The sequence below is a fragment of the Arabidopsis lyrata genome (assembly GCF_000004255.2).
Source record: "Arabidopsis lyrata subsp. lyrata unplaced genomic scaffold ARALYscaffold_6, whole genome shotgun sequence".
NCBI lineage: Eukaryota > Viridiplantae > Streptophyta > Magnoliopsida > Brassicales > Brassicaceae > Arabidopsis > Arabidopsis lyrata.
In genome coordinates, this window is record NW_003302550.1 from 7,566,814 (window position 1) to 7,594,103 (window position 27,290).

Genomic DNA, 27,290 nt, shown 5'->3' on the forward strand with positions numbered 1-27,290 from the left:
GAACTTTACGTCCTTCTCTCAAGAATTTCGATATCTTCCATGAAGTTAGTAAATTTATCTGTATATATATATATATGAGATCATAACTACGCAAATTAATGGTGTTACACATTTTTGCACAAGATTGTCTCTTTTGGTTCAACTAATATAATTCAATTTTAGACGAATCTCTCAATCTAACAAAGGAAATCAAAGGCTTTTCATTTCCTGTGTGATTATCATAAAAAGGTTGTTGCAGTCTTTAAGCTTCTATGTTCTTCTCAATTCCAGCTGAATCCATTCAAATCAAACTGTTTAGGACGTGTTGTGCCATAGTTTTCGTCGCGTGTGTTAAGATCTAGAGCTGTTCTTGTGTGTGTTTCAAGCTTGCAATCTTCACCATTCTCGTTGAATCTTTCCTCTGTATACTCACTGTTGTTGCTACTCCCTCCTCTGTGTTCATGTAATCCCACTCCTATTGACAATCTTCCAGGGCTTCTTCTTGATGACGAGATTCTCGGTTCTGTGTTGTTAACCATTGTCGACAGATATGGCCTATTGTTATTCTCTCTGAGGCTTTCTTCTTCTGCCCATGTGAGCTCCATTCGATGGAAGAATGGTTCTTCCATTATCTCTTTCTGCTCTGAAGTTGAATCTCCGATATATGTTCTTAATCCCAGTCTGTTGTCAAGCATCTTTCGGGCTTTCTGGTTTCCTTCACTTGAGGTTAAGCAACTGTCCAGGGAGGAGTTAGGTGGATAGGTTGTTTGCATCTGTTGATGGCGTAGATTCTGCAGTTCTTTCGGTTCTAGGAAACTAGAGTCTGGATATTCTGCTGATACTTTAGATACTAATTCTGAGAGTTGAGCTTTTGTTGCTTCAATACCAGCTGCACCTAGGTTTTGTTGTTCCTTGTGCCTTGTGATAGATGTCTCAAGATGAGTCTGAAAGGGGAAAACAAGCCAAATGACATGACTCACCACGAGAGAAGAAATTACAGCATTTGCATACCAATGCATATTTTTCAGGTCTTACCAATCTGGGCGGTCTTGACTTTCCTTTTTGGACAGACAGTCCTTCCAATTCAGCTTCAAAGCTACCAATCTGTGACTCCAGTTCACTCACCTATCAAAAGCAAGAAAATAAGAAACGAATCAGCTATAGCACTGACAGAAGATGATCCATAAGGACCGAATTACCTAGTTTCCCTCGCACATAAACCATATTTCAAAAACACCATTAACATTAGTCTTCTTTGACGTTTCTGTTAAAGGAAGGGGTCAAGAATCAATAATTAGGCACGAATACGCCAAAACAACTCACCACATTGTTTAACCAATCCCTTGTCTCTGACTTTGCTTTCTCTTTTGGGTCCTATAAAACATGAAGCTGACAAACTCAGTAGCCTGAATACCGAAAAGAGTTTTCGCTAATATATATAACCACCTAGGAATATCCAACAGATTTCACAAAACCAGAAATGTTTTAATAGAAACTCAATGATATGTTAGAAACTTAAGAAGAAAAAATTGTAGGAAAACACTTCAATTTCACATTATTATTTGGGGTAAACCAGAAAAGTAGAGAAATTCTTACAGTTTTAGGTTGCTGACCCAGTCCTTCCTTGGAAAAAGCTTTTGTCTTGGTCTCTTTCTCACAGATCTTAAACCTCTCCATCTCTTTCTCAATAAGCTTCCGAGCGTCAACCAGGGATTGCTCATATGATGCACTGACCTAAGTCAAACGACAGACAATCTGATCAGTTCAGTCTAAAAACAAATGGGTATTAAGATTCCTTCAAAACAGAACAATATTTAAGGAATGTAAAAGTAAAACTAGAGATGAAGCTACTCCTTTCAGCTTATATGAACCAAAATTAAACTAGCTAGAGCCTAGAGGGTAGCCAAAAGTATGACAGACAAAACCACCGGTGAAAGCACCTTACTCAAATGAATAAAATATCAGACTTTTTCTTTAAGATGTTAGGAAAGCTTTAGTTATAACATGAATCATCACCATGAACTTTAGACAGGAGAGATAACTAAACACAGCCGTAGATTTAAGAGAATGCAAGGGAGCCAAGTCGCCTCATTAGTCAATTAAAAAGGAAAAAAGGCACTGAAGATGAAGAAGACCACTGACTTTCTTATCTTTGATCTCACTGGACTGAATCCAAGTCTTGATCTGGTCTCTATACCGCTGCAGCTTCTTGATTTCCTTCTTCAAGTCCGCCTCAAACTTTTCCTTTTGGTTAACATTGTCTGTATCATATACCTGAAACACCAAAAAAGTCCGAAACCGAGTTGTTCCTCTGTCCAGTAAAAAACTTTTCTGCTTCGAAAACAAACATTCTGCTCACATTCCACTGCATAAAAAACAAACGGAGCTCGATATTGAGTTCCACTGGAAAATTACCTCACAAAACAAAACAAACAAAAAGTTATAAACAACAAAAAAAAAATTAGCAAATCAAACAATTATCACAGACATTTCCAATCTCTTCAAGCACAATCTAAGTATCATCGATTAAGAGCCAATGCATGAACCAACAATCGCAATCCAAAACTACACACAGTGTTTATTTTCCTATAGATCTTCATGCATTCTCGACATCAACGATGAACAATTGAGAAAGAAAGACAAAACAATCAATCATTGGAATTATATAGACGAAATTGTGGGCAGAGAGGAAACGATACCTTGTTCCAGATGCTGTCGAAAACATCAACACCTTCTTGAACCTTCTTCAGCACCCGATCTATCTCGCCTTGTAATTTCCGGCTCGCACCCATCACAGCCGAACCAGAGAAGAGACTCCGATGATTTTATCCAAAAAACAAAAAAAAAGTTAATTCGTCGGAATTTGGTTTCGGAAAGTAGCAGCTGATAGTATTTTAGGGTTTCGCTATCAGAAGGGAGCGAGAGGAAGGAGATGATGTGTATGTAACTAACGATGATGGATGGATGAATGAATTTTGATTGGATCTTTTATGGATGATTACAAAAATCCGAACGAGAGTTTCGAGTTCGACATTGACGGCCCATATTAAAAGAGTACCGGGCTTTTTATTCTCCGATTTGCTCCTCATACTTTTACTACTTTCTGAATCATACCACTATTTTTATTCCTTTTTCCAAATGTGAATGTTTATAATAATTTTATGGTCTCATTTTTGATCAAACTAAAACTAAAGTGATAAAAGTATATATTTTTAAGTATGAAAAGAAAACATAAAAATGGAATAATGTACAACAATTATGGAAGATTTAAATTTATGGCGCGAGACATATATTTTTTTTTTTCTACCTAGTTTTTTAATGGTATTATTTTACCGTGCAAAAATAAATATATTTTATGTTTTTTTTTTTTTGCATAAAAGTAAAGTCGAACTCCCGTACCCAATGATTTGTATAGGTTGGCATCGTCATTTGCGTTAGAAAATCTAAACATAAATGTACCTTATTAATACCTAACGGACTTACTTTTACCCACCACGGTTAGATATAACACATATATTTACAAATGTGTACAAGACATATTTAATTTCATATGAATTTATCAACATTTTAATACACAACCATATAATTAACTGATTTTTTTTTATTTTTCTATTGCGGATGAAATAAAACGATTTTACTTTACTCTAAATTTAAAACATTTATATATCAGATCATAACTAATTATTTAAACTAATCAAAAAATACTGAGTTCCTTTTATTTTTCTACAATATTAAACGTAATTAAATGAATTAATGAAACCAAATTCTTTTTCAATAAAATGAAGAAAAAAACTTGATAAGTATATTTTATCGACAAAATAAATCAAAATTGCAATGTTTGGTTAAGTGGTCAAAAGAAAAATATAATGGGTGAAATTAAGCGCCTACTAAAATTTCAGGGACGAAACATGACATTGTCACTCTTTGAGGAAACAAATGGGGTCCTCTTGCCCCAAATCGGATAAAACCAGGTTAATCCAACCCGACCGACCCGGTTTGAAAAAAAGGCGTTAGACAGTCCCAAACTCTCGTCGTTGAACGGCCGTTCGTTCCTCACTTTCCGGTTTCTCTCCGATTTGCAACGTTGCTTCTCAGAAGCAAAAGAATGCTTAACCATTCATGGGTATGTTCTTGCTTTGTTGATCTCCGAAGTTGACTAAAAGCACGGAACTTTACGTCCTTCTCTCAAGAATTTCGATATCTTCCATGAAGTTAGTAAATTTATCTGTATATATATATATATGAGATCATAACTACGCAAATTAATGGTGTTACACATTTTTGCACAAGATTGTCTCTTTTGGTTCAACTAATATAATTCAATTTTAGACGAATCTCTCAATCTAACAAAGGAAATCAAAGGCTTTTCATTTCCTGTGTGATTATCATAAAAAGGTTGTTGCAGTCTTTAAGCTTCTATGTTCTTCTCAATTCCAGCTGAATCCATTCAAATCAAACTGTTTAGGACGTGTTGTGCCATAGTTTTCGTCGCGTGTGTTAAGATCTAGAGCTGTTCTTGTGTGTGTTTCAAGCTTGCAATCTTCACCATTCTCGTTGAATCTTTCCTCTGTATACTCACTGTTGTTGCTACTCCCTCCTCTGTGTTCATGTAATCCCACTCCTATTGACAATCTTCCAGGGCTTCTTCTTGATGACGAGATTCTCGGTTCTGTGTTGTTAACCATTGTCGACAGATATGGCCTATTGTTATTCTCTCTGAGGCTTTCTTCTTCTGCCCATGTGAGCTCCATTCGATGGAAGAATGGTTCTTCCATTATCTCTTTCTGCTCTGAAGTTGAATCTCCGATATATGTTCTTAATCCCAGTCTGTTGTCAAGCATCTTTCGGGCTTTCTGGTTTCCTTCACTTGAGGTTAAGCAACTGTCCAGGGAGGAGTTAGGTGGATAGGTTGTTTGCATCTGTTGATGGCGTAGATTCTGCAGTTCTTTCGGTTCTAGGAAACTAGAGTCTGGATATTCTGCTGATACTTTAGATACTAATTCTGAGAGTTGAGCTTTTGTTGCTTCAATACCAGCTGCACCTAGGTTTTGTCTTCCAAGAGTCTCTTGTGCTTTCTCCAGAATCGATTGCAAGTACTTTCCTTGAGCCTCTATCCTGAGCTGCAAATGTCGCTGTACCTGGCTCAGTTTAAAATATTTTTAATGAAATCGTAACTAAATGCTTTGTTCTCTCTGTTTCTATATACTTCTTCTAGCCTCTATACCTATGATTTTCGCTGATCTATGTGTTTCTACATGTTTGAGTATAATTTGTAAATTGTTCCTATTCAAAGATAAATGAACAACACATATTTATGAGAGTTTGTGATATCTTTTTCATCTTGGTTGGTCTTGTGTGAACAAATATAGGAACAGAAATTCCAAACATTGTTGTTGTTACCAACACTGATTGCTGCTTTTAACAGTATATGATACCTCAAGTTGCTCGTGTAGCCTTCTCTGAACCTCTATTTGCATTTGAAGGGCATCACTTATGGGCAAGTTCCTGCGTGCACAAATATAGGTCATTTTTTAAAAAATCTAGTAAGTTAGATTATGTAAGAAAATAGCCATATTCTTACATGGTCGGCTGTGGTCCAATGCTTAAACTCTCACTGTGACTTTCGTCTACTTCAGGGGGGTTTTCTTCTACCATGGTCATCACACCTAAACCAGGATACCTTTAGTTACTTGAAGGAAATATTATGAGAAAAAAGGAAATTAATAGATGTAATTATTCCTGTATCTGAGTAATGAATAACTAAGCTTACTTGTCTTGTTTAAACTGCTGTTAGCTTGTCCATTAAGATTCTTGCTTAGCCTATATTTCTGGTAGTCAAATCATGATATTAATAATCTTTGTAAAAGCAAAAACAGATATTAAAGATTTTTCACATCTTGACATATCTGTCATTTTTGTGCTACTTTAACAGTTTTCTACCAAGCGAATTGAGGAACCATTTGACTGTGTAAAGTGTTGATGGCTTACCTGAAGATGACTCTTGAGATGGTATAAGGTAAGGCCTGGAATACCCATGACTTTCATGATTGTCTTAGGAGTAGCCTCTGCAGAGACAAAAGTATACACATTAATACATTATGTCTAAAAAGCCTGGTTGTCAAAGATGGTTCATTTGCTTATAATATAACTTACTATCTCCTCCTCCAAGCTGATTGACCGCTTCAACAAATCTCTCGTGAAGATCTGGAGTCCATTTTAGTCTTGGCTTTGCATCAGTTGAGAGGATGAGTCCAGAATCTCCTGTGCCATTTCCCCTGAGGAATGGATGCCTTTCAGAATGAATGGGCATTCTCGATGAAGAGAGGATGCTCTTTCCTTGGTGCTGGTTTTGGTAATACATAAGTCTGTCTTCAAAATAAAAAGGTAAGTTTATCCCACCTAGCAATACTGCATTAATAATGAGTGTAAAGACCAAATGTTTTTCTTTTACCTGACACAATCTTTAGTTTTTAATTGCAACCTGCTGCTCTCAGTTCAGAGATACACTATGGTTTGCAACTCCACCAACTTGGGAAGATGTCTTTGCTGCTTTCCTTATTTATGCTCTTTTTCTCTCAGGCCGGGGTCTCTCAAGAGTAAAAAGTCTTTGCAACTTTGCTTTATATAGAAAGTTGAATGGAAAAAAGGCAAATTAGAGGATGATAACTAAGGTATGGAATATGAATAACTGGTCCAATCGTTGCTTTGTTATTTGTGTTCTTATCGTTTAAACTGTACGTTGTGTGCTTACATTATTTTTTCTTGTTTTGATTCCTCTGGACTACAACTTTTCAGTGCAATTCGAGCCTTGCATTAGATACCGGAATTGATCCACAATTAGTGCATCATATGCGCATTCTTTCACCATTCTGGTATATGAAAGTATCTTATTCTCCAAATCTTTTTGACAACTTTTCTACTTGGGCAGGGGAATTCATTCTTTTTCCTTATTCCTCAATATTTTCAAAGTCCACAGCTCTAACCTCTCTATCTCTTGAGGTATATTCTCAATGCTTTCCACTTGTCTGTATTGTTTTTGTTCCTACTTGAAAGTCATTTTTTCAGTCTCTACATACATCTTAAGTCTAAACAATTTCTATTGAAACTTTAAGTTAGGTTTGACCAAAATCAATAATGGCTTGTTTGGCCATGTTTCAATAGAAGTGGGTATAGTGATTATGTTTGTATTATTTTATCACGAAGATTACCCAAGTATGTGATAGATAGCTAGGGGATGAAAGTTTATGTTTCAACATTGTTTTGTCTTGAAGGATAATTGAGAACGAATGTAGAATATTTCATGCTGTCTCCTTCAACAAGTTTAGTACCTATTCTCTCTAAATAGTATAAAAATTAGTGGGGGTCCATATCTTACACTCTTGGATTGGCACAGCATATTTGGCTCATCCAGCATTTGTTAATCTATGTATGCATGGATGTTTGTGTTTATGTATGTGTGTAACCTTTCTGTCTGTTCTGAATGCAACATAACATGTCATAGTGCATATTTGTATGTATTGTTTGTGTGTGCTTGTGTATATATTATTACATGTATATATGTATAAGTTCGTGAAGCATATATGCATGTAATGTTTGGCTGCTTTCTTACAGTGTACTTCCCTGAATCTACTTTAGTGGCGACTAGCTCTAAGATCATATTGTGGTGTTGGATCTGATTTTGATTTGGACTTAACAATTATATTTCTCCTGCCTGATTAAGTATAGAGACACTCTCCTATATGATATACAGCTATATAGAATAAGTTCATAGATAAAGATTTATAAATATACAAGTCGTGATTGCCAAATGCTGAAATTATGGCTTCTTTATGTGCAATTGAGAATATATCCACTATCTAGTATAGAGTCTCACATATCTTAATGAGTTTGATAGATGCCTTACAAAAAAATAAAACTAGGTAGAAATATGGTCTATTGTTTGAAAGGAAAATGTCAAAAAAAAAAAACAAATCTTATGTTCCTTGAATGATATATTTGCATTTTTTTCAATCTTTTTTTGGTGAAATCTCATGGTTCTGATTTCTCATTAACACTTTATTCTGTTTGGTGAAGAACCTTTCATAACCTTCAGTTAAAAGTATTTGAGCATATTGCTTAAATAGTTGATTGGCATGTGAGTGGGAATATGCTTCCACAAAGAGAGGCTTCATATTGTGTGCTGCAAGTTTCAAAAGTCTATTTGAATACCATCAAAAGTAAATTAGAACAAGCAAACAATGTGTTGAACTCTTTTGATTGGTTTCACTTTTACCAGATATTTATAGATAATCCTCTGTTCTTTATCAAAATGTAGTTACAGAAAATATCAAATTTTGTGTATGCTTTTTATAGCAGGGTCTGTTCCAGGTTTTGGGCTGATAATATCAGTCAATATAAGATGCTATGTGTTTTTTCAGAACTAGAGCTTAACTCATTTTTACGAAATGTGATCGCCTTTTTTTGTAACTGTTAAATCTTGGTCACATGTGTTATACTACTTTGTGCTTAATTATGAAGTCTTTCTACTGTTTCAGTGAAAGAAAAGAGTGATACAGACAAAATGTTCTTCCTTGTACGTTCATTTCCCTTTGACAGATTCTTGTTTACTTACTTTAATTACTGTTTGATCTTCCGTAGGGAGCATAACGTGGGATAGTGATTCGCTTGATTGAACGAAAGAGGATTGGATACATAAAACAGGAGGAAGCGGGAAATGACCGCGGAATTATATTCTTTTGGAGAGAAAATGGAGAGTAAAAGTGGGTTAATGAGATTCTAGAGAATGAGAATATGGGAATCCAAAACTAAAGAAAGCTTGGTGAGTCGCATTCTCAACTCAAGAATCTTTTTTTGTTCATCTCAACCCGAACCCAAGAGAAAAGAGGGACAATTCGGGTCAATTTCTTTCCGCTTTTACTTATTCTCGTTTTACTCAGTGATTTTTGTGGATATTTTAATGAACTGTGATTCTTATAAGCACACAACAAAAGATTGAGAGAATCATGGTAGGAGTTTAGTGTACACCACAAGAGAGTGTTGTCTGCATCCAACCGAATCATGTAGCAGTTTTGTGATTTTGATTTGAATATTATGAAACTATTAAAAATCGAAGAAGGCATGGCGCGACTGGTTGCAAACGCAAATGCTGGCTAAATTCGACAAGTTGGATCATTATAAAGAGTTGATTGTCTAGTTGCAAGTAGTTGGTAGTGGTATCCATTCTTGTTTTTCTTCTTTTCATTTTGATACATTCTTTTGGTTCGTTTACATTCTTTTTATATTCCTTTTAAACATTTATTTCAAAAGTTGTTTCTAAAACCCTTTGGAACATGGAGAAGTAAGATTCCATATTTGGATAATACTTTTTAACCCTCTGGAATGGCATAAACATCAACGTTTTAAGCTAAAAATAGATGATGAAGCTGAATAAACCGGTTCTGACCGGTCCAAAGAATGTCTCCACAGTTTACGGTTGGACCGACTCGGTTTACGGAGCTAAAATGGTCTAAACCGCAGGTGATCGATCGGTGGACTCTCTTTCTTGTTGAACAGAGGAAGAAGGAAACAGTAACAGAGTATAAACCCTACGACCCAAAAACAAATCTGTTCTGGGTTCCTCGAGCTTTCTTCGTCTAAGTAAATGACGGATTCTGAGCATGATATCGATATCAGATGCCATCACTGCGCAGGCCCTCTTACGAAAAATTTGGTATTTTCTGCATCCATCATATACAGATTTATAGAGTAAGATTCGTTCTTTTTTTAAAAAATTATTGGAAGCTGATTGATTTCAGGAAACCAGTAAATGGACTGTTGCTCCGTTCATCAGGGATAGCTTTTCGATGGTTAGTTTCTTTCAAGAAAATTTAATTTTTTAGGGGAAAGAAAAGTCCCACTCTTTTACTCTAACCGCAGGTCTTTGAATATGCAAAGTTTCCTTTTGTTTCTATTTCATATGGATCAAATGGATTACTTATTTTATGGTTTAAAGCTTTACGTTTCTTGTTCTTAGATTGGATCAGCTGTTGGTGGTACGGCAAGTGCATTCATTGGATTTAACCATGGTATGCAGAGTTTCTCTGACTTTAACCTCTCATTGATTGTTATCTCGGTTGATTGTGATTATTTCTTTCAATTCTCGAGTTTTGTTCTTCTCCTGTTGATTGTGTATTCCTGTGTAATCAACTTCCACCTTCTAATATGCGCTAGTTATTATGATTCTTGTATGCCTTGGAGATACAAAGAGTGTTGGAATGTGTTAGAATGTCTCAAAGACAATAAGTAATCATGTGGATTATGTTCCACTGCTGTAACAATCGATGTTCTTTTATCAGTATTTGTTTTCTAACTATGTTTTGGTTAATAGTGTTAGCAGTTAGATTTAAAGCTTGCTCGAAAGAGTCTGAATCATTTTAATGCTCTTGTTGATGGAAACAGCAATGCCTATTGTACGCAAGTGGATCAAAGGACCCATGTGGTTACATTTTCTTGTTGGGGTAAGTTATCAACAAAGATGCAAAATTTCATTCTTATGTTCTCTTCTTTCCGTGTTCCGCGCTGGTTACATACATAAACTGTCCGCAAAGAAGCCAGTAAGTTGTTTACTCAAATTCTACTATTGATGTTTATTTCATTTATGTATCGATGCAGGCACCGCCTGTTATAGTTCTTTCATCAGCCTGTGCTGGACTAGCAGGTTTGAGATCTTCCTCTCCTCATTCACTACTTTTGATCAATTTCAATCACGGGACGAATGAAACCGGTCTTATCATATGAATCTTGGTTTTGTGTCAATAAGCTCTAGTTCTTGATGCTGCATCTTTCTTTTGGGGGGAATGTTTGCAGGTGGCACTGTACCGGCACTGGCACAGCTCGCTTCATCTTCATACCGAGCTGCAGTCCATTCGTCTCAGCCACCACAAGCACAAAAGGATAACAAAATGCAAAAGTCTACAACTTCTCCTCTGTAAATCACACAGCACAGCTCTCTCTCTTTTGTTCTTATTTTCTTTCTCTCCATTTTGTATGTCAAATCTTCTCTTTGAGAGAGAACTTCTTGGTGTTATACAACTCTCTGGTACTAAAAAAAAGGCTTAACCATGTCACGGGCTTTATGGTTTGGTGGTATAAGGAATAATTTGTTGTTTTAGAATCTATGGGGTTTCTTTTTAGTATTTGAACAATTTTGGCTCTATTTTGTTAAAATTTTCACGAGGGTAAAGTTGGAATTTCAGGAAGAGATTTAGGGGATTAGGGTTAGGGTTTTTGACCAAAAGGCATTATAATACTCGAGCAACCAAATCACTCAAAGCTTCAAAACTACTTGATCTTATCTGAGCTGAGAAAAAGGGTTTATCGTTAGGGTTTCTACCTTTTTCCGGCCAACGAGCAACCCCAATTTCCTTCACTTTCGAGGGTTTGGCTGGCGGCTCCGGTGACGTGAAAGGTTTCGATTGCCTAATCGTTAATTTCCCTTTGTTTTCTGCGATGAAGACTGCTTGCTGCCTGAGCTCACGATTTACTCGGTGCTGTGATGGCTTTTGCGAGCTTTAACACCCATCAATATTTATGTGTTTTCGAAAATTTTAGATTTTGATTCAAAGGTTTTTTCTTTCTGTGTTTTTGTTTTTATTTTTTGATTTTTTGTCCACTCTCATCGATTATACGAATTTGTGGGTTTTAATCTCTCATATCAGAGTCCATTGTCGTTGCTCTTTGTTTCATAATTCTTTGAGAAATCTAATTCACGCCTGCAAATACATAGTAGGAATTATTTTGGTCTACAAGTAGATATATATGCTTCTGTTTGTAGTTTCCTAAACATTCTCTAGAGACACCAAGAAGATTTTGCCTTTCTGTTATAATGGCGTGTACTGAATCAAATTATGGTTAAAACTAGGATTAGATCCAAGTCAGGTTTGTAGAAGAACCTAATGGAATCGGGTAATGTTGGATTCTAGGAAGAAGATGAGAAGCTTATATTCAAACAGCAGCCGAGTTTTTCCCATTTCTGGCTTCTATGTCTTCTTTGATTGTTATTGCAAGGGATACTTACTGTCTCTAATTCCAAAGTTGTGCGGCTTCTTCTGAGAGATCTTAGAGCCATTTGCAATGTTTCAGGTGCTATCAGTGGCTGTTCCATTGTTCCAATGGTGTTTGAGCAAACAGGACAAGACGGATCTCGGGTTTGAGCTGTTGGGGTCACTTTGTCTAAACACTCAACATGGTAGACGTGATGGCAGGGGAAAACACCAGCGGCTGGCATGTCTCTTGATCTCAGTATCTTGTATGAGCTCCATGGAGATTTCTGAGATAAAAGCTTCTTGCAAATCCCGCATCTCTGCTGTGTCATTGAACCTGGTTCAGATCTCGGGTTTTCGACTTCTGTATCATTGGGCCTTTCAACATCTAGCAACATGTCATTGCTGTTCGAGTTTGGTGATACTTCTTCCTCTACTTGGTGGTTTCTTGTGGACGTTATGAAACTGGAATCAGGATTTGTGGACGAATCTTCTTGTGTATGATTGGGTTCAGGATTCTCACAAACTGAAACCGGGTTGCAGAAGACTCGAGGGTAAGAGCAGTGAGTAAGGCTGGAAGACTGGTTACTTGGAGTCTCCCATGGGGCAGATGACTCTGAAAGAGACAGCAAAGATCTGAAACTCGTTGAGATGGCTGTACTGTCTCTATCAAAACCGTTCTCCTGAGACACAGTTACATCAAAGAGCGACAAGGTTCAGCCAAAGATGAAATCAAGAAAAGCTCATCTTCAAGATTAATGTACTTGATGTGTTAAGAAGACCTGAATTACCTCGTTTATGCATTGAGTATTTGAGTTAGTTGGTCTTGATATACTATCAACAATGGACGTTTTCTGTTCATTCCCACCAGAAGCAGATGAGTTTGAAGCCCATCTTGGCGATTCCTGAAACCTGAATTCCAAACTTTTTCTTTGTCTACTGCTGCTTGAGTAGAATGCAAAAGCGGGACTCTCATCGCCCATTTCCTGTTCCAAGCCATCTCTTGTATATCCAGCAGGTGAGAAGCTGAAATTCGTCCGCCATTGCATGGCATCGGCTTGACTTGATTGAGGAATATCCCTTGCGCTGCGTACTGACAATTTTGTTGTAACCAGTGGCCTTGAGGCCACGATACAACAGAGTGCACCCGTTTTGAGCTCTGGTTTGTTCTCAACGCCTTGAAGGCCAAAAATACTGCCAAAACCCAAAAGGAAGAGAAGACTTCTACATCAAGAACTTTTGTAACTTGTAAACTCTGTGGGAAGATGAGTTAATGATTGTAATCTTACTTAATAATTAAAATCTTTGATTATACAGTTAAAATTCCCGAGCTTAGTGATTAATATAACTAAGAACTAAAGAACACTTTCATGAGTACCAAGGCTTTGCAGCGATGGGAACACCTGAAAAAAAATGGAAATTTAACTTACGCCACTTTAGAAGAGAAACACATTTAAGACCAAACACTAGATTTAGACTCGTAGCAGCTTGTTTTGAGCTCTTATAATCACAGAAACAATATAGAGTAAGACAGCAAAAGCTTAAGCATTTCATTGATAGAGAAACCAAAAGAAACAAAAACCATTGAGAGAACTCGAGGAAGATAACCAAGTGTCGGTGAAAGCAGACTAAAGATTATACAAAAAAAAAGAAAGATTTTGAAATCGAATAAAAAAAACCTTCAAATTTAGGAAAGTGATAATCTGGGTTTGAGGAAGAAACCCTGTAATTTGGAGAGGACGGAGATTTTGTAGAATCGATGAGAGTAACAGAGAGCGCAATTCTCTTTCCTTTTTCTTTGTCTCTCTTTTTTTTTCTTTTGAAATAAGAGACAAGACAGAGACGACGACGGCTATGACTTCTGTTCTGTAATGAGATTGGCCAATTATTAACCCATTATTAATCTTTTTCCTAATTATTATCATTTGGTCTTTTTTGTTGTTGTTTCTTTTCTTTTTCTTTGCTCAAAAAAAATGCATATAATATTTCTGATACACCAGAACACGCTCTTGCTTTTGAGAAACGGCCTTCAAATTACAGTCAGTCCACACAATTTGGCGGAACGAAACAATCGCAAGCACGGAGAAGATCCTTTACCAGCACAAAAACTAAAGCAAATCATCGACAAGAATATTTGTAATCGGATCGCTTTGCTTCGGAACTCCAAAAACAAAAAATACAAAAATCTTTTCATATTTTGGTTTTCTATCCGGGTTTAAGTTGTAAGGTTTGAAATAGTAACAACGTTTTACTTAATAAAATTTCCTATAAATGCATAATAGCTTGTGCGATTAAACTTGGCCATACTCAAAAGTCAAAACTAGTCGTTATACGAAAACCAATTATTGGTACAGTAATTTGATATCATCGAATAAAGGTATTTTCGCTAGTGCCTACTCCAATATTGATTGATCTATCAAAATCAACTTTTAACCTCAACTAACGAATAAATAATTGGTTAATAGTATTGCACTATTGCTAACTCCGAGAGTCTTTAGAATCTTTACGCAGTAATTTGCTACTCCTCACAGCAATTGACGCCTTTGATGAATCAGCAATCTAAACTTTTAATACCTGTCTTTCAAAAATAAGGTTCACTTGCATAGGAAAAACAGTTTGCCTTTTTTTATTGTTGAATACTGTCTTAAATTTAACTTTAAGATTGAATTTGTCTTTTAATGAACTAAGCTAATGGACTTCACAAAGGCCCAACATATAATGTAGGCCTTCTTTGGTCAAACATATGGTCCATGGCACTAGCATAGCTGTTTATTGTCTAAACCTGATCCACTAAAAAGGTGAAAACTAAAGCAACCAAAATATAATCCTAATCGTTTGTCATGTTTTTGTTTCTACATGTTTTTTAAAATGAAAATGTATATCAATTAGGGATAACTAAATCAGCTGTAAAAATAAGCAACAGATGTACATAGAAAATCGATTCCATCTAAATAACTTGTTAATCAAAAAAATTTCCAAATGGTAAGATGTTTGTATTCACAGGTGTCCATCGTTTTGATTCTAGGTGGTAACAATAAAAAAGTTCACTTTCAACAAAATATCATTTAATGTGTATTTTTCCTGACTACATATGGTATTTTATAGTATGGTTTTGATGTCTAGCTAGTTAAAAGGGAAATTTGCAAAACTAACTAACAAAAAAATTATAATTAAGAAACTAACCAAAAAACAAAAGAAGGATGATATTCTGTATATAAACTACAATATATACTAACATACCTTTATTTTCTCTTTGTTTTTTTTGTCATTATTGCACTACACTACAATTACCATCATCTCTATGTCATCACCATCATCGCAACCACCACTATTTCCACCACCGCCATGCCGCCGCCGCTGCCACCGTCACCCCCATATCAACAACCATCACGTTGCACCACTACCACCATCACCATCATAATTGCCATTAGCCACGACCACTGCAACCACCAACACCACTATCATCATCAACACCACCTTAATAACGATCACCATTGCCATGTTGTCACCACTCCGACCACCGTTACCATCACCACCGCAATAACCATCACCGTCACCACTTCGTTACCACTACACTGCTGCCACCATCACCAGTCACCACTACACTGCTGCCACCATCACCAGTCACCACCACTACCATTCTATTCCTATACATCCTAAATAGTATAACATATTTTTAATTACAAACATTATTCATCATTTCATAAATTTACATCCGATTTTAAAAATTTAAACTATGCTGTATGTAGAAAAAAACATACATTTTTGTCTAATAAATTTAAGATTTGGAATCTATTGTTTAAAAAAAGATATATAGCAAAAAAATGCAAATGGGTGAAAATTAAGCTAAGTGTTACTAAATCCTCTTTCATAGCATCATCACTCATCTCTCTATTCCTCTCTTCCTTTCTTCAATTTCTCGTAACCCACCATAGACATTTTCCAACAACAACTTCTACACCAAAATTGTCTTTTTCTACCCCTTACATGCTATTTTCTTAATTTATAAATATATATATATGATGCTATATTCTTAATTAAGTTATCAAAAGTAGCTAGTTTTGCAAATCACCCTAGTTAAAATTACGGGTTTTTTTACACCAATAATAAATGTATGTACATTTGTATATATAGTAAAATAAATTGTTAAAAGTAAAAGGAGAAGAAAGAGACAAAAGAAACGAAGCGATGGTAATCATCTAGAAACAGAAAAAAGGGAAGAGAACGGTTAGCTTTGCTGCAAGTATCGATCTAAAAGCTTCGCTTTAAATGGAAAGTCCTCTTTCTATGCGCAATTTAATAATCCTGATCACATTCATGCATTTTTTTTTCCAAACTATAAATATTTTATTCATCTTTATATTGATTCCTCACTTGATAAAATCATTCATAAATAATAACATAGGAAATGAACCAAAAATCTATATAGAATATATAGAAGATAAAAACTTAATACTATAGTGGAAAAAATGAAGAATCTATATATGAAAAAAGGAATTATTATTCTCTAATCTATTGTGGCGGAAAGATCTTTAGTTTAGTCTAGTTGTAACTATTTTAAGCAATGATATGTTTATACACCAAAAAGTTTATGGCTAATTTCAAGTCCAAAATTGAAAATAATAATAATCAGATTTGTGTCCTGAATTTGAGGTGGAAGAGACTCACACGCTTTTATGCAAATCATCATCATTTAGTACATTGAACCAGAGTCATCATTTATTTACATACGGTTAATTGGGTTTTAATTTATTTATAATCCGTTAGATGATTATCTCCTTATCTGTGTATGAACCGTTTGAAACTTTTCTGAGACCATTATATGGTAATATGGGAATACGAAATAACTAATATACATAAGAGTCTATAAATCAAGAAAATTTGAAAACTATGTCTTTGCATGGCATTATGTTTGTATATCTAAAATGTTCATGCCTTTTAATAATAAACCTTACTAAAGATGTAAGATGTTATTCCTTTGGTGTTATTCATATCGGTGCATTTTCTTTAAAAATGTATAATCTTTGTCGTTTTATATATTAAAAATATCAAGAATTCGAAACAAAGAATATTATAGTACTACATTCAACCAAAAAACAGATCTGCTGCCAAATCTTAAACACAGATCTGCAGCCATATCTTATTCTATGTAAAGACAAGCTTTGTGCTTCGGGCCCGACGAAAAAATTCCTTAAGATACAATATTATATCTAAACATCAAGATTAAACGATTATGTAGTTACGATATTAATTGACAGATGTTGGAAATAACAAGTGCTGGAATTTTTAATTCTATGTAACGTACTAAAAACTTTCAACTATTAAAAAAATAAGTAGGAAAACGTAATGTGATTGATGTAATAACCAAGTTCCTTAAGACATAAGATTTAGGGATCTGGTATTGTATTCTTACAAGAAACCCATCATTAATCACTGTTCTTAGTTGAAATGTTTTTTTTTTATATATATTGTATAGTGTGTCATGAATTCATAGTAATACTCTAAATTATTGGGCATATGAAAATGCTAATATGCTGCCCAGATTCGGGGAACATTCACATGCTTCATGAGCTGTGTTATTTTTTCCTCTCTCTGAGTTTTACTTATTAAGATTCCATCTATTTGTATTTTTCATTTTTTTATTCTCAAACAAAAAGAAGAGAAAACTAAATTAATATATTAATTTCTCAAAATATTATGTTGATTGTTTTATTTTTTGGGTAAACATTATGTTGATTGTTGAGTGACTATCAATGATACAAACAGTAAAGCTTCGTGAGACCCATTTTATTAACATCTAATTAAATATTAGTGGCGTACTTATGTTATTATCCGTATTCAAATGCAATTTATGTTGTATTTTATCAGCCGTAAAAAAAATACATGACATTCACGTAATCATAATCATTTTCTTCTGTTTTTAAATGAGAACGTTTCTACTTGAGTGTGGATTGTATATTGGTATATTCGGATATATATGTCGACTTATTGTAAATGTAAAATCACTAATGTTATCCAGCTTGTATAAGTATATATCGAATTGAACTAACAACGTTAGAATATAAATCGTAAATCTTAATAGTTAAAACTCTATGAGAAACCTTATGAAGACTAATTATATGTATACAAATACAGTTTACATTGAGATATAACTTACGCACTAAAATCCCATATTATCACAATCCTTTTTCTTTTTGAACCACACTATATAGTATAAACTAATTAAACAATCAACTAATTAAATAATATCAATGAAGTGAAATAACTAGGATTAACACTCTAGTAAATCCTATATATGTATATGTATTTAACTACATGATTTAAATCCCAACAAATATACTCTTTCACCACAGTCAAATAATTAATTAGAAGTCCCATAAGACCCCCCTCAAGTCACATAGATCTTCATACGACTTGCTACCATTCACCATTCCCATCATCCCCATCTCTTGTTTCATTACCGGACCCGAGGATACCTCCGTGGTTGTAGTTGTGTTCGCGTTTACATCTGAGCTTAGGCATGTTTCTTGAGATACACTAACAAGTGATTGCTCCATCTTGATCATCTCGTTGTTGTTGTATGTAGAACCCGAAGCAGAACCAAAACCCTGGTGGTTAAAGATTGATTGGTAAGTATTGAAATGATGGGGTTGGATTGGTGATGAGATATTGTAAGTCGGAGGGTTGATGGGTTTGAAGTTTGGTTGTTCGGTTTGACCCATGAAACTTGGATCTATGAGGGGAGGAAGAGATGAGAAGTCTAGGAGATGATCAATGTTCTCTAGAGAATCCATCCTCGTGAGATCTTCAATGGGTATTCTCGTCAATGGTTGGGTTGTAATAGAAGGATTGTTCTTGTGAAAAACCCTACATACGACCCATTCGTCCTGTAATAAAGATCATAAACAAAAAAAAAATATAGATTAGATTTTATTTTATTTATGAGTTTGGGATTCAATCTTGAATTGGATATATGAAAACGAATCAAACTCTTTTGAAAAGGACTTATGTTTTCCACCAAATTTAACACACTTTTGGTTACAGAAAAGTAAGAATAATAATCAAATAAATCAAAGATTTTTCTCCTTTTAGAGTCAAAATGAGAAAAACATTGAGAATAATTGGTTTTGTAACATAAACTTACCCTTGCAGATTTGGGCAGATTGTGATACGAATATTTGCCTTCAAGACGATATTCATGCATGACCCAATTAGTCTTTTCACCTTTTGGAGCTCTTCCTCTATAAAACACAAGTGTTTTCTTCATCCCAACGAGACAACCTTTGCCTTTGAAGATCTCCTTATCCTTCCCGGTCGCTTTCCAATATCCGGACTCGGTTGCACGGTTCGTCCTCATCCCGGTCGGATACTTCCTGTCCCTTTGACAGAAGAAGTAAAACTCTTTCTCCCCCATCTTTGCCCTCTCTATACCAACCAAAAAAAAAAATCAAGAATCAGAATCTTAATTGATCAAGAAGCCTTTTGTGTGTTGAAATGGTCAAAGAAGATTGAAATTTATTTGGCTTCGAAGTTTGAAAAGCTGATCAAAAACAAGCTAGCCATCAAGAATTTGATAAATCTTAATCAAGAAGCTAGCTTTATGTGTTTACACTTGAATGGTCAAAAGAAGAAATTGAAATTTGTTTTAGGTTAATGAAAATTGACTAATACTTACTTGGCAAATCCCAAGGCTCACACTTGTTGAGATCAGCTTCTCCCATGGCCACCGCCGTGAATCGGCTGTTTAAAACCTTCTCCTTAAGGTAATATGTTATGATCTCTTCGTCTGTTGGATGAAACCTGAAACCAGGTGGCAAATCCACAAGCTCTTCACCTCCATGATTCAACACCACGCCTTCTTCGACCACAACCGCCATCGTTATATATATATATATAACAATAATTTCTATGTTCTGAAAGTATTAAAGATTCAAGAACAAGAACAATATCAGAAACCCAGAAATCTTTTGTAAGAGTGATATGCTTATTTAGAGAGAGGGAAAGAGACACAAGAAGAAGATGAAGAAAGAAAATGATATGAGAAAGCTAGCTGGGAGAGAATCTTTTGGGCAGTTAAAGTATTGAAAGGGTGGAAAAAAGAGAATGGCTTTTAAATAGAGGAGATGGAGGAGCTTTGTTTGTAATTAACTAAAAGATAAAATTATTTATTGTTTTCTTTTTTTCCTTCTTTTTGGTGATTTAGAAAGATACGTAGGCTCCAAGCAACTTCCTGAATTGTTGAACAAGTTTCACATAGACAACAATTGGATTATTATCTAAATTTATATATATATATATATATATATATATATATATATACATATAATTTTAGAAGTTTTAAATTCCGATTAATAGTTTTTTTAGCTCAAACTCAGTCGTTGATAATACATTTAACAAAACCATTGAGATTTAAATTATTCCTTAAAAAAATACTTGCTACTCAAATATTTTTGATTGTGTATATATTCTTAATTATATGTTGATTGTTTTCATACTGTGGGGATAGGAATTCGGGAAGAACGCTTGGAAAAAAAATACCATATCAAACAAAAAACGTGTTGAAACAAAATTCTAAAAAGGGTTATAAGTGTATAGCTTTTGATGTGTGGACCCGTGATTAAAGATTGTTCTTGTTTTTAATTTGATTATTATCCTATAGAAAGAAAGCCCTAAGAAATCTCCTCTTTTCTGTATTCAGTTATTAATAGTGAGTTTCATATTAATCTTAAAGTTGTGAAATGTGGATAATCATCCTTATTATGCTATCGTTTCCATGAAGTCGAGAAATACTACGGTTATAAAATATAATGTTTTCGTGTATGTTAATTAGAGAATTTATAATTAGCTGAGTATTATTTAATCGTTTAGCACCGTTTCCTCTACTTAAAAAGGATGTGGTCTTTTTATGTGGTGTTCTTTTTTTTTAACCAAACTCTTGTGGTGTTTGTTTTAGCCTTTTCAGTGAAGCCGAAGAAAGACGAAAATGATAGAATATTAAGTAATCAATTGGTGGCAATGTACGTTAATCTGGATCCTTTCGTTTTCTTTGTGTTTAATTATTGTTCTACCAAAACCCAAACATCACACAAAACCTGTAACTTTTTGCTAGTCGCATAATAGTAACACTAACACGTGATATAATTATTCGTATGATTGTTCGAAATCCGTGAACTATAGATTAAAGTTGGAATTATGGCGTTGATGAATATATATATATTCACTAGTAAAGTCACCACACCAAGTTCTCGACTAAAAAACATATAAGGAATGTCCAACCACGAAGTTGAGATTTTGCATATATTTGGAAACTTGGTATATAATATTTTAGTTTCAATACCAATATAATGGACTACTCTACTCATGTAGAAAATATAATTAGGTCGTCATATATATCGACGTCAAAAGGCAAACAAAAATTAGGTCACATACATATATCATCGAAATAGAAAAGTGCGGCTATGTATTCTAAGTATTTAATACTTCGTCTGACTTTTTTTGTGTAAATTACCGAGAACTATTCCCCACCAATACAACTAAGCAATCAATACGAAAAAATAATTAGCTACTCTAATTAATTTATCAGCTGACATTGAAAGTAAATGTGGATACATTGGATTTTGTCAATGTCACTAATACGTTTGTATGGATGAGTTTGGCGTCTTGACACTCTGACTCAGTGTAGATTCGTCGTCACAATCCGTTATTTTAGTAGACAAAGTAAAAAGGTAGTTATTGCTTAGTAGACAAAGTAAAAAATAGTAGTAGTATATTTCTTAGTAGACAAAGTGAAAAAGTAGACACGTGTAATTTGTCTATCACAAATTATCTGTAAATTCAAAAATTAAGAAAATAATATTTTTTTCTTCTAATATTCGCATGTCATTTTCTTCTTAAGTGAACAATCATCAGACCAAAAATTTCTAGATTTTTTTTTTTAATTAAGACGCCTAATCTCCAACCAAATTAACTGTATAGTTGTCTTCACTCGCTATTATATTGCACGGTCTAGTCTAGTCACTAGTTTTTTTTTTTTTGTTAAATCTAGTCACTAGTTTAAATATTTATGATCAAGGTTATCATCGTTTACTTGAGCTTCATATAAAGTTATGTACGTATATAAGTTCTAAAAGGAAATCAGAATTTAATTACGGTTAAATAGAAAAGTACATAATGATTTTATAAGAATAATAGTACTAATTTGAAATTGTATTAAGTCTTTTGTACGCATTTTAAAAGTTAAAAATACATTGATTTTCCAGCCTGTAATCTTCTGGAAATATTAACATGCGACAAACATTTTTAATATAATATTTGTACAGTAGTAATCTACACATTGCCGACTCAGATTAAATTGGAAAGTCGTTTTAGTCAGTAACTAATACGTCGTAACAAATCACCGACTTGGTTCCAGCATTTGTTTTTTAAATTACCCATCAGTTTATTTATTGCATCTTATCTTAGTTTATTAATTAGTAATCTTAATTTATTTCGTTTGATCTGTTCGTATTATTGACCGTCGGTGTTCCAATATTTGTATTGACATTTTTTTTTGTTGAATGTAGAATATTTTTTTGGTTGAATGTAGATTATTGTGTGCATTATAATACAGTGGTCATATATCAAAAATTGATTCGTTTAAAAAAAAAAAAAAAACATAACTTTCTAATCACTATTTACCTGCCGTTGAAAATTGGTTTATATAACTGATTTTGTCGTAAAATGTTAGTAAGGTCCAAAACTCCAAATGAAAAATGTGGGCAGTGTATGTTTTTTGTCCGTAATTATCTCGATTAAACGCGTTTTGGTGATCATATGTGGAGCATATATTAAGGAAAATGGATAAGAATAATAATAATTACAGATTAAGATAGTTTTGTTTAAAATATAATGATGTGGACCGAAAGATATGGAATGAAATCAGGGATTAAAATAAAATAAATACTGTTTCCTTACTTGGTAGTTTTTGTTTTTTTATTTTAATTTTTTTTCGACGTGTGGACCCTCTGGAGGAATTATAATATGTGTGTAGGTGTAACTTAAGGAGGTTGACTTTTGATCCCGAAGACGAGACTGCAAAGCGAAGGAGCTACATCATTGGTGGATGAGGGCTCATTGACGTCAACTATGGCGTCATCACTATCCCTTTCAACGGATCTTAAGGGGCCACGTGGACCTACCATAAGCCGTTGAGATGTGCGGCCCTTAGATTATGTCATCACCCAGAGCCTAGCCTCTTCTCTATTGTTTATTTTAATTACAACAGAAAACGTCAATGCTCTTTTGTAGTTTACGCATTTTTTCTTTTTGTATTTCTTTTTTGTTATGTTTATGGTTTATTAAATATTATTGTGGAAACTATGCTATTACTAATCTAATATACACAAGTAATAAAGCTGTCCACCGATAACATATTCGAGAGAACGAGAGTATTGCATGATACGAGTCACAAGAAGTGATACGATTTTCACAATACCAGAATATTAAGTTCTTTCATAATCGATAAGTTTTACAATACGTGATGAATATGTATCACGTATACTGAATCCTATATAATATATACATACGTACGGATTACAAAAAAAAAATGCTAGTTGTTACAAAAGACATATATGCTTATATGTAAAGTTGGTGTAATATGTAACATAATGTGAAAAGATGATGATGATGGATATGATGTCATTCAACATTGCTCAAAGTCATGGCCACCACCACCATGTATCAGGCATATACACATCTCTTTGTGTTGTATATCATTTATTTGTAAATTGGAAATCTTAGAAGTTAATCTCACTAATTAAACAAATAGTTTATATATGTACTTGTGGATCAAATTGACGAGCTTATTATTATAAGTATAGTCCAATAACTCAAATAAAATATACAACTAAATTGTTTGTTTCGTAGTTTGAGACAGACCACTTATGTATCTTGCAACTACAAGAAGTTAGGATGTTATTGTTATTGTTGGTGTGGGAATCTAATTTATTATTATAATGTATAACTATATGGTTAATTATTTCCAGTTTAGCAGATCATAATTTATACATATATAAGGTTTGCTTGATTATTATTACTGTGAGTTTCTTAACAGCTATTTCTGTTTTTTTTTTTAAAATTCTGTGATTGTTGTAAAGTAACTAGCTAAAGGAAGTTGTTATATTTCGATTATCGCACTTTGGTTAAAGTGAAATGTACGCACAATGGTATATTAAAACATTTGTTTAAATAGAAAATGAGTTGTCGAAAAAAGTAAGATGAAAGACTATAGTCAAAATTGTTCATAAATCATATATAATTTATAAACGCATATGATATTGCAGTTGTATACGTAGTTTCTATATACATTTAAGCAAATGGATCAAATCTAAATATGTTGACAGTTGTATTTTTGAACATTAGAGTATGTTTTAGTAATCCCATCTGTATATTCACTAGAACATTAAATATGATGGGCAGTCTTGCGTCATTTGGAGGAAAAAACAAAGATAATATTGTTAAACGATTATTTAACATACAATTAATGATTATCATATCAACTGGTTTGGAAATTTGATTTGTAAATTTTGAAAGTCAATTGCCAACTTTTTTCCTTGGAGAGCTTTTTAATTAGCAGATTAAATAGACTAGACCATCTGTCATACATGTTCCACCTCTCCATAGTCTTACGTATATATACATACATATTCGTATATATATATATATATATATACGAAATTATTATTTGTGTTTAGAATAATAAAGACATGATAAAATGTATACTAATTTGTAGCCACCATAACGTTGCAAATATGAAAATAGCTTAAACAATAGATTTCTCATTTAGGCCGCTGTCATTTCTATAGATGTGAATATATCAACAAACGATTAAATTTTAGTTATCTCAAGGAATTAATTAAGTACTTATCAAGAAAGTGTAATTTTCGTTGCAATAAATCATAATATATATAGATGAAAAAAAAATCATTAGATATATCCTGATATTCAGTCACAACTCTAGATCTTTTGCCAGTGCGATCGCAATGTTTTAACAATTTGTTCATCTTTCCGTAAAACTTGTAATATTTGTCGAGAGTCTAGTGTTATAGACTCATAGATCTTTTGCCCAAAAAAAAAAAAAAGACTTATAGATCATCATATTTCTTTTTTTTATAAATCTTCATTGACATGTATACTAATAATTATTGGTCAATGTATTATTCATACTACAATTCTCAGGAGTGGCGAATAAGTATATCTTTTTTTTTGAATTTGTTTATTCTCAAAAATTATTTTAAATTTTCTTAATTACACCACCAATTTTCTTTCTTAAGAGTTCAGAAAATATAAACTACTGACAAAATAAATTTTAAGCTGATATGCTTTATGCGTATAACTGTCATAAATCTCTACGATTTCGTCATTTGAAATAAAATATTAATTTAGATTATGATTTGTAGTTTAGTGGGGTTTGTGATAGTATCGTTTATATGCATCTCATAACTCCAAATCGGTATATATATTATATATTAGTGATAAGAATGAAAATATTGAACTTGTTCTATATGCATATAATCTCTTCTAAGAATTGTCGATTGAGAATTTTTTTATGTCCAAAATCAATATGATCACATTCATATTGCCGCCGGATTGTGTGAAGTTTACTATGTTAGAGGATGTTAGCGGGTCTACAAGACCACGGAATATACGCTTATAATTTTTCTTTTTATTATGAATAAATTTGGGGAGCTCCTTACAAAAAAAAAATCAATATGATCACATTCACATACGCATATCGTATGGTGGATAAAAAAAATGATTAACTAGCAAAATGCTTTGAAGAAGTATACATGTACGTGTATTCATTATATCCTAAACACGTATATATGTTGTTAATTAAAATGTGAGTTTATACGTGCAAACAATAGCATAATTAGATTATCATACCTAACTAGGGGTAATTAAGCCGCTCATATTATTATTTTTACAATTAGCACGCCCAAAAAGAATAGTGTAAAGCATCACAAAAAAATACTATCAAAATTTGTAAGATTTTGAATATTATAATAAAATATTTATATGTTAATAATTTTAAATACATAACTAAATTCTTCAAAAGATATTTCAAAAGTGTTTATGTAAATATTTATGATGCAGTTCTGAATTTCTGATAATATATATAAAGAGTTATTGAAAAAATCAGAATTTTTAATAGAATTTAATTTGAACGCGTTAAAAAAGCTATGGCATTCATTTACATGGAAAATTTATTCTATTCTGTATTTTATGAGTATTTAAAGTTAAATATTGATTGTCAATTTTGATAATTTTACTTTTATCTTATGACTTCAATTAATTCGTGATTAACTTAAACTAGAAAATGACTTTTCGATCTTTCCGTGTAATTGCTCCCCATTGCAAGACAACTATACACATGTATTTTCTTAACGTCACACATACACACACATTATGTGGACATACAAAGCATTAAGCATTGGAAATCAAATCTTATTCCAACAAATGATATAAACCCATCTGTGTTGTGTGCATCTACACCAAAATATGGTAAACAAAATAAGTAAACGAAGGATAATAATTCCACAGTTCAATTATTTTGGCTAATGCATGGGTCATAATAAGTAAGTGTCACATCAATAAAATTATTTAGGTCACCAATCAAAACATGATACTTATTCATGCGTGTTCATCGAATTTCCCCTTCTAAGATAATTATTTCCTTTTTCTTTTTATTAGGTTCAGACTCATATGCATGTTCTACGTCACAGTACTTTGATATTCAACTTATACGGAAATTACACGTAGGAAGAAAAAAGCGTTTCTTTAGTCTGAATCCAATGATACAACGATTCAATTTATTTTTATATCCAACCTTCATATCAAAAATAATCTTCAATATAAGATTAATTTGAAATGTTTTTATCCACCATAATCAAACTACTGAAAAAACTAGAGATTGATTATCATTTCATCGAGGAGTTGTCTTTTCAATATGTGAAAGTAACCGTTACGATTCTTCTTTGAAAATAAATATGTTATATGTCGCCACTTTTATGGACAAATTAATATTATTGGGTTTGCTTTATTCTATTTGTTAAAATTCAAATGATTCCCCAATAATTCATTGAAAAATAAAACTTAGCTTCACCATGAAGCTTAAAAAATATTCCCCTTTTCCTAGATATATATTGACATACATGTAATTTTGAATCCCGATTTTTTTTTCTTAAGTATCAAATGATTTAACCATGGATTAATATTTGAATATTTTACAAACAAATGGAAATGGAAATGAGT

The 27,290-nt window shown here is 33.3% G+C and overlaps 5 protein-coding genes and 1 long non-coding RNA gene across 12 annotated transcripts; 2 read left to right on the top strand and 4 right to left on the bottom strand.

Annotated features, from left to right (window-relative positions):
• Positions 1 to 45: 45 nt before the first annotated feature.
• On the bottom strand, positions 46 to 2,987 carry LOC110227739 (myb-related protein 1-like). 2 transcript variants are annotated; one of them, XM_021023171.1, is made up of 7 exons: positions 2,679 to 2,984; positions 2,339 to 2,344; positions 2,122 to 2,253; positions 1,576 to 1,713; positions 1,303 to 1,353; positions 1,015 to 1,104; positions 46 to 923 (listed from the first exon to the last, which is right to left on the bottom strand). In XM_021023171.1, exons 1-7 carry the CDS (start codon positions 2,769 to 2,771, stop codon positions 261 to 263), a joined length of 1,173 nt encoding a protein of 390 aa, XP_020878830.1. In that variant the 5' UTR covers positions 2,772 to 2,984; the 3' UTR covers positions 46 to 260. The 2 variants fall into 2 exon arrangements, with proteins under 2 accessions (XP_020878830.1, XP_020878831.1); XM_021023172.1 differs by lacking the exon at positions 2,339 to 2,344 and having other exon boundaries at positions 2,679 to 2,987.
• On the top strand, positions 790 to 5,299 carry LOC110227740. The gene is made up of 2 exons (XR_002331429.1): positions 790 to 878; positions 5,025 to 5,299. It is a non-coding gene; the product is annotated as an uncharacterized LOC110227740 (long non-coding RNA).
• Positions 4,192 to 6,566, bottom strand: LOC9309946 (myb-related protein 1). Of its 5 annotated transcripts, none has more exons than XM_021023170.1 (7): positions 6,431 to 6,566; positions 6,133 to 6,348; positions 5,968 to 6,044; positions 5,750 to 5,807; positions 5,561 to 5,645; positions 5,415 to 5,484; positions 4,192 to 5,099 (listed from the first exon to the last, which is right to left on the bottom strand). In XM_021023170.1, exons 2-7 carry the CDS (start codon positions 6,338 to 6,340, stop codon positions 4,407 to 4,409), a joined length of 1,191 nt encoding a protein of 396 aa, XP_020878829.1. In that variant the 5' UTR covers positions 6,341 to 6,348; positions 6,431 to 6,566; the 3' UTR covers positions 4,192 to 4,406. The 5 variants fall into 5 exon arrangements, with proteins under 5 accessions (XP_020878829.1, XP_020878826.1, XP_020878828.1 ...); XM_021023167.1 differs by having other exon boundaries at positions 4,192 to 5,117; XM_021023169.1 differs by having other exon boundaries at positions 6,133 to 6,344; positions 6,431 to 6,565.
• Positions 6,559 to 13,295, top strand: LOC9309947. Of its 2 annotated transcripts, none has more exons than XM_021023173.1 (8): positions 6,559 to 6,650; positions 6,775 to 6,978; positions 8,617 to 9,688; positions 9,774 to 9,824; positions 9,992 to 10,043; positions 10,417 to 10,475; positions 10,630 to 10,675; positions 10,825 to 13,295. In XM_021023173.1, the coding sequence occupies exons 3-8, from the start codon at positions 9,620 to 9,622 to the stop codon at positions 10,947 to 10,949; spliced, it is 402 nt and encodes a 133-aa protein (XP_020878832.1). In that variant the 5' UTR covers positions 6,559 to 6,650; positions 6,775 to 6,978; positions 8,617 to 9,619; the 3' UTR covers positions 10,950 to 13,295. The 2 variants fall into 2 exon arrangements, with proteins under 2 accessions (XP_020878832.1, XP_020878833.1); XM_021023174.1 differs by having other exon boundaries at positions 6,561 to 6,650; positions 6,908 to 6,978.
• Positions 11,916 to 13,071, bottom strand: LOC9307880. Its single transcript, XM_021023165.1, has 2 exons — positions 12,791 to 13,071; positions 11,916 to 12,682 (listed from the first exon to the last, which is right to left on the bottom strand). Exons 1-2 carry the CDS (start codon positions 13,046 to 13,048, stop codon positions 11,936 to 11,938), a joined length of 1,005 nt encoding a protein of 334 aa, XP_020878824.1. The 5' UTR covers positions 13,049 to 13,071; the 3' UTR covers positions 11,916 to 11,935.
• A 4,799-nt stretch (positions 13,296 to 18,094) lies between the features above and the next one.
• Positions 18,095 to 20,158, bottom strand: LOC9307881 (NAC domain-containing protein 92). The gene is made up of 3 exons (XM_002873835.2): positions 19,675 to 20,158; positions 19,144 to 19,424; positions 18,095 to 18,886 (listed from the first exon to the last, which is right to left on the bottom strand). Exons 1-3 carry the CDS (start codon positions 19,874 to 19,876, stop codon positions 18,365 to 18,367), a joined length of 1,005 nt encoding a protein of 334 aa, XP_002873881.1. The 5' UTR covers positions 19,877 to 20,158; the 3' UTR covers positions 18,095 to 18,364.
• Between the last annotated feature and the right edge of the window lie 7,132 nt (positions 20,159 to 27,290).

Excerpts from the sequence above, each read along its gene's own strand:
- LOC9309947 (XM_021023173.1), top strand. The coding sequence starts at position 9,620 with ATGACGGATTCTGAGCATGATATCGATATCAGATGCCATCACTGCGCA. Across the intron at positions 9,825-9,991 it reads TCAGGGATAGCTTTTCGATG|ATTGGATCAGCTGTTGGTGG; the intron begins GTTAGTTTCTTT and ends TCTTGTTCTTAG. Across the intron at positions 10,676-10,824 it reads AGCCTGTGCTGGACTAGCAG|GTGGCACTGTACCGGCACTG; the intron begins GTTTGAGATCTT and ends GAATGTTTGCAG.
- LOC110227739 (XM_021023171.1), bottom strand. The coding sequence starts at position 2,771 with ATGGGTGCGAGCCGGAAATTACAAGGCGAGATAGATCGGGTGCTGAAG. Across the intron at positions 1,354-1,575 it reads TGGGTCAGCAACCTAAAACT|GACCCAAAAGAGAAAGCAAA; the intron begins GTAAGAATTTCT and ends CATGTTTTATAG. Across the intron at positions 1,105-1,302 it reads GGGATTGGTTAAACAATGTG|GTGAGTGAACTGGAGTCACA; the intron begins GTGAGTTGTTTT and ends TGCTTTTGATAG.
- LOC9307880 (XM_021023165.1), bottom strand. The coding sequence starts at position 13,048 with ATGCAATGGCGGACGAATTTCAGCTTCTCACCTGCTGGATATACAAGA. Across the intron at positions 12,683-12,790 it reads ATACTCAATGCATAAACGAG|GAGAACGGTTTTGATAGAGA; the intron begins GTAATTCAGGTC and ends ACTGTGTCTCAG.
- LOC9309946 (XM_021023167.1), bottom strand. The coding sequence starts at position 6,340 with ATGTATTACCAAAACCAGCACCAAGGAAAGAGCATCCTCTCTTCATCG. Across the intron at positions 5,808-5,967 it reads ATCTCAAGAGTCATCTTCAG|AAATATAGGCTAAGCAAGAA; the intron begins GTAAGCCATCAA and ends TTTGACTACCAG. Across the intron at positions 5,646-5,749 it reads CAGCAGTTTAAACAAGACAA|GTGTGATGACCATGGTAGAA; the intron begins GTAAGCTTAGTT and ends ATCCTGGTTTAG.
- LOC9307881 (XM_002873835.2), bottom strand. The coding sequence starts at position 19,876 with ATGGCGGTTGTGGTCGAAGAAGGCGTGGTGTTGAATCATGGAGGTGAA. Across the intron at positions 19,425-19,674 it reads TGAGCCTTGGGATTTGCCAA|AGAGGGCAAAGATGGGGGAG; the intron begins GTAAGTATTAGT and ends TGGTTGGTATAG. Across the intron at positions 18,887-19,143 it reads ATCTGCCCAAATCTGCAAGG|GACGAATGGGTCGTATGTAG; the intron begins GTAAGTTTATGT and ends TCTTTATTACAG.